Consider the following 9694-nt stretch of genomic DNA (forward strand, 5'->3'; position numbering starts at 1 on the left):
AGTATGCCATGCAGAGCGTAGCAGGAGCAAAGGTCCTGTGTTGGAAAACACTTGGTGTACAAGGGAATGAAAGAAGCGTGGTGTGGCAGAAGCCTCATGAAAGTGGGGGGGTTGGCAAGAGGTGAGGCTGAGGAGGAGGGGAGGCAGGGCCTTCTAGAGTATAGCAAACAATTTGTATTTATGCTCAAGTGCAAAGAGAAATTATTGAAGACTTTTAAACAGGAATGACATTTATTTCTGATCGACTGTTTTAAAAGATTAGTTACCGTTTGGAGAGCAGATTAAAAAGGGACAAGCAGAGAAGCAAGACCAGTTCAGAGACCACGTGCGAGTTGTTGGTAGCTGAGCTCCCTTTTGAATTAAAAATACCCCCAAATTTTGCATATACCCATAATAAAAGTTTATTACCCATATGTACTGTTATGTCAATAAATTATGTATACTATGAAATATACACAAAAATAGAAATTTTGTAAGGATGCAGTAGTTGATAAAGGATCTCTAAAATTTTTATAGTCCCATACCCCACTTTGGAGACTGTAGTGAATGAATACAGTAATTTGGGATACATGTTGGAGGCAGATTGCTAGAACCTGGCGGTTAATTCAATGTGAGGAAAAGATTTGAGGGCGAAAGGAAGGGAGGAGTCAGGCATGATTCTCCAGGTTCTGAACTAGCTCAGTGTGTGGAGTAGGGAGGACGGGGGAGGAGCTTGGAGAGTGAAGGTTACGGACATGGTAGGTGTGAAATGGATGGTGAAACATCCAAGAGCTGATGCCAGAGAGGTGGGTGTGTGAGACTGGAGTCCCGGGGAAAGGTCTGTGCTAAATAGGGGAATCTGAGAGCCCTGGGAGCTCACGGAGTGTTCTGGTGCTTGATGCTAAGTGAGGGGTTTTTCGGGATTGTTTAGGAATGAACGTTTGTCTTCTCTTACAGTCTCAGAGCCCATTATTTCTATTTATGTCTAAGCACTTATCATAGTCTGCCTGGTATTAGTCATTACCGCACACAGCGATACCCGTCACTGATTATCTCGGGGTCTGTGAAGTAGATCTTTGCGTCTCCCACAGGGCTTTGCGTTCCATAAACATTTCTTGGCTCATCAAAGTCCGTATTTGTAATGAGCTGTATTAAGTGGTTTGGTAAAGTGTTGGACATAGAATTTTTCTCCTGTTCCTTGGTCTTTTAGGAAGGTGCTTCCACCCTGGATGTTGCCACTGAGGCCAGCTTTCCCGGCGTGCTCTCACAGTCGTCCTGCGCCGAGTCGGGAGTCCCACTTCCTGCAAAGAACTTAATATTTAAAGATGGCATCTTATCAGAATGGAGTGGACGGTCACCTTCCTCGCTTCTTATTGCTAATCTCCATTTGCAATAATTTGGTTCCACCATTTGTTGCTCACACTTCTGCCTTTTTTCTTTCTTAACGTTAGCTTTATAGTGCCAGCCACTAAAAAGCGTCGTGCTGCCGCAGTGCGATTCACGCGCCGCTGATGTTAAGGTTGGGGAACATGTTCGTGTTTTCTGGAGTTTTCCTCATTATTGCACCTCCTCATGCAACAAAGAGCTTTTTAGCAGCCTGCACTGTATTTTTTACCCTGAGACAATCTGCATTTCTTTTATAAAACTGAGGATATATACTTTATAGGCTTTATGATGACTGTTACGTTTATAAGCAGTCTCTATGAATATTGCAGTGGTAATTTTATATGTTAGTTTATCAAACATAAATCTTGTTTAATTTTATATTTTGTTACCTACTCTTTAGGGGATCACGGGAAGAGGCGGAACTCTTCCTCTGACAAGGCTTCTTGGTACTTAAAGTAGCAAAACTATAAAACAATAAACATCCAGTTTTGAGAGATGGTGTGATGGGGCATTAAGAATCTCTGTGGATGTCTGTAAATTATGTATATGAGTTGAACATTGTCGAAGGTTTGTAAATCAGCATAGTTATGTATAAGCTAACCTTGATTCATAAGGTCTTAACTCAGACTCTGACTATACATCGACATCTCATGAGAAGCTTTGGAAAACATTCTATTTTTAAACCAGCGTTTATATGTGGACTTCTGTTGTCACTCACCTCGGGCTTTATATTTTCATAGAGTCTTTATGGAAAAATCGAATTTATTTTCCACTCTTGTAACTGTGGCTGCTGCACGTTCTCACCCCGACTGATTGTTTGTTTAGTAGCTTTACCAATGAGTTGTTAGGAAATCGAATTTGATGTTTTGAAACCAAGGATTGTGATTTTCGGTTAGAATTACACATTAGAGGCATTAAGGCTGTGTCTTCTGATCAAAAACACTTTGGTGATAAGCCTACTTTGAAGACAGTCTTAGGCAATCTGGATCTTAAATTTATGTGCATAGTTTTGGAGGAACTGATAAAGAAAAATTGAGTAATTTCAAAATGTTTCTTGAGTCATTGATTCTTTTAGATCTCAAATGGTAATTAGAATAATTGGATTCACTTTCTAGATTTTCTCAGTTACCTTCCTTGGGAAGTTTGTGCAGTGTTATAGTTTAGTGTAGCTCTTCTCGTAGGATAATGGTTTGCTCGCTTAAAACTGTAACCAAACTGGTCAAACAACATATATCTAAAACACTTAAAGCGTTAGAAAATTCGGGAATGTTAGAACCTAAACATTTTTGCTGATAATTTTTGTTATTTATAGAACTGGTATTGGTGTATTTAACATACTTCTGGAAATATATGCCTTTCTTAAAACTGTTAACCATGCATTCAGTACCACGGCCAACCCATAGAATTGAATATCTCAGAGCAGATTCCCTGTGCACGCAGTCAGTGCTGTGTTTTGGGGTAAGTGCAGTAATGTTTCGTTTTCTACTTTGTCTTACATGAGGTAGAAATCAAGTGTATGTTATAAATGTTTGTCTATAAAAGGAAAAATACATACTAATATTAAAGTAATTTCTTATGACTGTGAATCACTCATTTATTTTTCCAATAATTGATATTGTACATTCCTAGTGCTATTAGGTATGTATGTAACTTTTACAGTTTTTTCAACAGAAAGTTGTTAAGTATTTCACTTGATCAGGGCTCTTTAATCTCATTTTCATTTGCTTTGTTTATATTAACTGTAGTTATTTATTCCTGTATTAACAATCTTAGCCTACTGTAATGACAGGTACACTAATAAAGAATCGAATAATTCGTAGTTGTTGGCAGTGAACCCAGTTGGTGGTGAATTGAAAACTTAAAATATGGGAGTGATTTGCTGCTATATTTCCTTTGAGAGATAATGGAGGAAGAATTAGAATCTGATAGTGATCATGAATTTTAGGGAAAGTACTGGAAAAACAGATGGACAACTCTGGTTTCTCCAGTGAACGAGGAAAGGTTCTGATTCCCAGTTGAAAACCTCTCATATTTCTAAGGAGGGGGAATCTGCTTTTTAGAGCTGTTAGTAAAATGTGAAAGCTGCTTTTGTGCTTCGCTTTATGAATTTGGCTTTGTTTCATCCATATGTTAACTCATGGAGAGATGCATCTCCTCATCTTACACGTGTTGATCCCGTTCGACAAACGTTAAATTTTAAGTGTAGACTTCATTTGCCAAAGACGACTTATGAAAGAATTTTAAAGTAATTTCATTTGGCTTTGTGCTACCTCCCCTTTCTTAATGTGCTTAAACCATGGGAAACATTTTTTAGAAACCAAGAGAAAAATATCAAAAAGGACACAGAATTTGGTATGGGTACAGTTTCACCTCTCAGGTGGGTCTAAAGAAATGCAACTTTATGTCATTTAAAAACGTATCTGATTTTCTCAGTTCCTTTCTTTCTTTCATTTTAAATATGTAATCAGATGATTTTGTATTCATTTGGGGGGGGGAATATCAGTTTCTTTTACTTGATGTTGTCAATCTTCTCTGCCATTCATGTTTCTGTTTTAAGTTCAGTGTTTCAAATACAGTTTGTATTTAAAGATTTTAAAGTACCAAAACTCTGTAACTGAGTACAGTGGACTGTTTTCTGGTATGATGTTAATATTCTACAACAAAATGTATAAAGTGTTGTCAATTTGATTATTGACACATAATATGTTTACAAATAAACTGTGGTGTTGATCAAATTACTGCAAAAATGTGTATATAATCTGTAAGTCCCTTTCTTAATATTAAATACAGCCATGCTCTCAGTGCTGAGGCTTTCCTATACTTCTTTAGAATGACCTTTGTATTTCAGATTTATAGGAAAGTTGCAAGGGTAGTCCAGAGATGATTCCTGTACCCTTTGCCAAGCTTCCTCTAATGTTACCGCCTTACAAACATGGCGTATCTGTCAAAACTCAGAAGTTAACCTTAGGACAGTACTATTTTTTACTATACCACAGACTTTATTTGGTATTTATCTGTTTTCCACTAATGTCCTTCTGTTCCAGAATCCAGTCCAGGACACAACATTGCATTTATTTAGTCCTTGATGCCTCTTTTGTCTCTTCCAATCTGTGACAGTTTCTCAGTCTTTCATGACCTTGACACTATGAAGAGTACTGGTTAATTTGTAGAATGTCCCTTAGTAAATGGGTTTGTCTGATGTTTCCTTGTGATTAGATTTGAGGTTATGCTTTATCAGGAAGGGTAGCACAGAGGTGATAGGCCCTTCTACACTGTATCATATTATGGGGTACACGATGTCATTACTGGTGATATTCCTTCAATGGCTAAGTTGGGGTCTGCTAGGTATTTCTACTGTATTTTCCCACTTTCCATACTTTTTTGCCTTTGGAAGTGAATTGCCAGGTCTAGCCCACCAGTCAAGGGGAGGAGGGTAGTATCTACATATATTATTTAGAATTTTTCTTAGAGTTTGTTCCTCTTTCCTATTTATTTGATCCTTTGTTCATATTAGTATGTGATCATGGCTATTTTATACTTTAGGTTAAAATCTAATACTGTTATTTATTGTATAAAATGTTTCAACTTGGGCTCTTGGGAACTCTTTGAGGTTGGCTCCTAAATTCTTTTGATGTGCCTTCATTTTTTTTTTAAAGACCATATTTTTACTTTCTAGAGCTGCCAAGTAATATCTGGATGCAAGCCCTAAAATCAGCTATTTCTCCAAGGAGCCCTGGTTGCTTTTATTGGAGCCTCAAATTTAGATACCAAGATCCGGGTGTTGGGTATGCTCGCTGCTACCGCTTCTACGCTTTTTCAGTGAAATGTGCTAAGAGATACCAATATGCATACTAACCAATATATAGTATACATCTCTAAATGATTTCTAGATCTGTCTGTATGTATATGAGATTAAGCATTCAGTTACACTCACTGAACCAGCACCGCAAGGTTCCTTCTAGTTTTGCCTCTGTGTTCATTTGTAACTTCTTTCTCTGAGAGTGAGAACCTTGGCTTCTCTGTCTACAATTTATTTGCTTGTTTGTTGAACGTTAGAATATTTATAAAGTGGTTTCAGAATAGTTAAGTTCTACCCCTGTGAGAAAAATGGCCCAACTGGAGTACAGCGTTCAAGTAATTGTTTTGTCCTGAGCTTTACGCTATCTACTCCAAGCACCGTTTTCCAAAGTACCTTAGTTAGCTCCCTTTATTTCCCACTTCCTTCAATAAGGTTATGTCAGACATTTGTAAAACAGATCGACTTGTCACGCCGTGCCTTTCATCTGGGGTCCTTTACATCCCAGTTGAGTTTTTCATACCATAAAATTCACTATGGGCCTTGACAAGTGCACGGTAGTGTTCCCACCATCGCAGTACTGTGCAGTCCTAGCACCCTAAAAATTCTTCTTTTACTCACCCCCACCCCTCCCCTCACAACCACTTATCTGTTTTCCATTCCTATAATTTTGCTTTTCCTGGAATGTCACCGAAATGGTGGGATTGTACAATTCATAGCTTTTTAAATCTGGCCTCTTTTGCAATGCAGAATACATTTTAAATTCGTGTTGTTGTGTGAATCAACAGCTTATCCTTTCTGTTGCTGAGTACTTCCTTGTGTGGATATATCGGGGTTTGTTTATCATTTAATGGTCACGTGCAGGTTTGTAATATAAACATAATTCGTTTTGCTGGGAGTGGGATTGCTGACTCATTTGGTAAGTGTGTATTTAACTTTATAAGAAACTGCCACACTGTCTGCCCGAATGACTGCCATTTTGCATCCCATCAGCAGTGAAGCAGAGGTTATGGCTGAAATACTCATTTCCTGAGGAAAAATGATGTTGAGCATCTATTCATATGTTTATACGCTGCCCGTATATCTTGTCTGAAGTGCCTATTCAGATCTGTTGTCCTTATTTTAAAAATTGGGTTTTATTGGGGTGCCTGGGTGGCTCAGTCAGTTAAGTGTCTGCCTTTGGCTCAGGTCATGATCCCAGTGTTCTGGGATCAAGCCCTGCCTCTCTCTTGCTCTGCACTCTCTCTCTGCAATAAATAAGTGAAATCTTAAAAAAAAAAATTTTTTAAAAATGAGGTTTTATTGCTGAGTTTTAAGAGTTCCATATATTATTCTGAATACAGCTCTTTTGTCAGATACGTGTTTTGCAAATATTTTCTCCCAGTCTGACTTGTCTTGTCACTCATTAATAGTGTCTATTAAAGAACAAAAGTTTTTAATTTTGATGGAATCTACTTTTTTTTTCTTTCAGTGGGTTCTTTTGATGCAGTTACCTAAAAACCTCATCACAAACCCGAGGTCATGCAGATTTTTCCTCTTTTCCTCTGAAAGTTTTATAGTTCTGCATGTGGGTCTTGGACACATGTCGAGCTCATTTTAATAGATGGGGTGAGCTTTATATCGACTCTTGTTCTTGCATATGGACATCCAGCTGATAGAGTACCATTTCCTGAAAAGACTCTCTTTTCCTCATTGAATTGTCATGACACCTTAATCAAAAATCAGTTGATAAACCTGTAGGGAGAAGGTAGATTGGCGGTTGTCTGCAGTGGAGATGGGGAGTGAGTACAAATGGGTGTACATCTTTTTGGGGTTCTGGAAATGTCACCAAAAATTAATTGCGTTGTACACTTACATAAGACGAGTGAATTTTATCATGTGTAAGTTATCCTTCAATAAAGCTGTTCAAAAAAATCAGTTGACATTTGTGTGGGTTGTATTTCTGGGCTCCCTCCTCTGTTCCCTTGCTGAAATGTGTCTGTCCTTTGAATACCACACTGCAGTTGGATAGTGGCAGTCCCTCCAACTTTGTTCTTTTTATTTTATTTTTCTTTTTAAAGAACTGATGAATTGATTTTGGCTCTTTTAGTTCCTTTGTCTTTCCACATAAATTTTAGAATCAGCTTGTCTAATTCTACACACAAGCTTCGCAGGGATTTTAATCAAAGTTATAGTGAATCTATAAAACAGAATTGACAACCTAACAAATATCTCCCCATTTATAACCTTGGGGGGCCGTGGGCTCTGTTTTGTAGTTTCAGCATACATAAACTACATATTTCGTTAGATTTCTTCATAAGTACTTGATTTTTTCTTGTGCTGTTGGAAATTATTTTAAGATTTCACGTTGAAATTATTCATTGCTTGTATATAGGAGTATGACTGACTTGTATGTTTTGGTTTTGCTAAGCTCACTTAGTGAAATTTTTAGTAGATTCTTGGAGATGGTCAACACGGATGATTATGTGGTCTCTGAATAAAGACATTTTATTCTTTCTAATCTGTATGCCTTTTACTTCTTTTTCTTGCATTATTTCACTGGCCAAACTACGGGTATAGTATTTAATAGGAGTCAGAACAGACATCCTTGCCTTGTTCCCCCATCTTAGGGGGAGAGTATTCAGTCTCTAGCTGTTAAGTATGGTTGTTAGCTGTAGAGTTTTAAATAGATGACCATTAGGTTAAAGAAGTTCCCTTCTACTTACTGAGGTGTTCTTGTTTTTTTTTTTTAATCATGAATGGATATTAGATTTTGTCTTTGTTTTCATTGTATTCAATGAGATGATTATGTGGTTTATTTTTATTTAGACTCAGTATGGTGAATTACATGGATTAGTTGTTTGTTTGTTTGTTTTTAAGATTTTATTTATTTGACAGCACAAGTAGCGGGAGCAGCAGGCACAGGGAGAGGGAGTTTTCCCGCTGAGCAGGAGCCTGCTGTGGGGCTCGATCCCAGGACCCCAGTATCATGACCTGAGCCAAAGGCAGGCGCTTAACTGACAGCCACCCAGGTGCCCCCCACTGATTAGATTTTGTATCTTTAATCAGCCTTGTGTTCTTGGTATGAATTCAGCTTGGTCACAATGGATTATCCTATCTAGGGCTGGATTTGATTGGCTGATATTGAATGTTTTTATGTCCATATTCCTGAAGGATATTGATTTGTGGTTTTCTAATATCTTGGTCTGATTTTGGTAGAATTTGCTAGCAAAACTATCTGGGCCTAAAGTTCTCTTTTTTGGAAGATTTTGAACTACAAATTAAATTTCTTTAATAGGTACAGTTAGGTTAGCTATTTTTTTCTTGAGTGAGTTTTGGAAGTTTGGGTTTCTCAAGGAGTTGGTCCATTTCATCTAAATTATTGAGTTTATAGGTATTTATTGTACATAGTACAGCATATCTCGTTTTATTGCTCTCCACTTTATTATTTCACAGATAATTACATTTTTTACAAATGGGAGGTTTGTGGCAACTCTGGGTTGAGAGAGTTATCGGCACCATTTTTCCAAGAGCATTTACCCACTTTGTGTCTCTGTGTCATGTTCTGGTAATTCTCTCAGTATTTCAAACTTTTCCATTATTATTCTATTTGTGATGGTGATCTGTGATCAGTGGTTACAACTCACTGACAGCTCAGGTGATGGTTAGCATTTTTTAGCAACAAAGGTTTTTTTTTTTTAAATTAATGTATGTACATTGCTTTTTTTAGACAGTGCTATTGCGCACTTAATTGTCTCCACTACGACCCAGCAATTGCGCTACTAGGTATTTACCCCAAAGATACAAATGTAGTGATCTGAAGGGGCACCTGCACCCCAGTGTTTATAGCAGCAGTGTCCACAATAGCGAAACTGTGGAAAGAGACGAGCTGTCCCTTGACAGATGAATGGATAAAGAAGATGTGGTATGTATAAACAATGGAATATTACTCAGCCATCAGAAAGGATGAATACTTACCATTTACATTGATGTGGATGGAACCGGAGGGTACTATGCTGAGCGAAATAGGTCAATCAGAGAAAGAATTATCGTATGGTTTCACTCATGTAGAATAGAAGAAACAGGGCAAAGGACCCTAGAGGAAGGGAGGGAAAACAGAATGGGAAGTCATCAGGGAGAAAGTTCTCATCAGACCCTGAGAGACTCTTAACTATAGGAAACAAACTGAGGGTTGCTGGAGGGGAGGTGGGTGGAGAGATGGGGTAACTGGGTGATGGGCCTTAATTAAGGAGGGCATGTGATGTGATGAGCTCTGGGTGTTATATGAAACTGATAAATTATTGAACTACATCTGAAACTAATGATGTACTATAAGTTGGCTGACTGAATTTAAATTTAAAAAAAAAATCGCCTCCAGTATAATGTAAACATAACTTACATGCACTGGGAAACCAAAAACTTCATTTGAGGTTGTTGTATTCACTTAATTGCGGTGGTCTGGAACCAACCTGCAATATCTCCAAAGTATGCCTATATTCCCTTACTGCCCTTTCAGTCCGTGGGGTCAGAGTAAGAAAATAAAAAGATGAAGTG

At 37.8% G+C, this 9694-nt stretch overlaps 1 protein-coding gene across 1 annotated transcript in view; it reads left to right on the plus strand.

Annotated features, from left to right (window-relative positions):
- FAM91A1 (family with sequence similarity 91 member A1) overlaps positions 1-7078 on the plus strand; it is a 46457-nt gene extending 39379 nt beyond the window's left edge. The window contains exon 24 of the mRNA XM_040625801.1: positions 1190-7078. Within this exon, the coding sequence (XP_040481735.1) occupies positions 1190-1375 (186 nt within the window). The 3' untranslated portion in view covers positions 1376-7078. The remainder of the gene's footprint in view (positions 1-1189) is intronic.
- The last annotated feature ends 2616 nt before the right edge of the window (positions 7079-9694 follow it).

This window comes from Ursus maritimus, unplaced genomic scaffold, assembly GCF_017311325.1.
Source record: "Ursus maritimus isolate PB19 unplaced genomic scaffold, ASM1731132v1 scaffold_9, whole genome shotgun sequence".
In the NCBI taxonomy this organism is placed as follows: domain Eukaryota; kingdom Metazoa; phylum Chordata; class Mammalia; order Carnivora; family Ursidae; genus Ursus; species Ursus maritimus.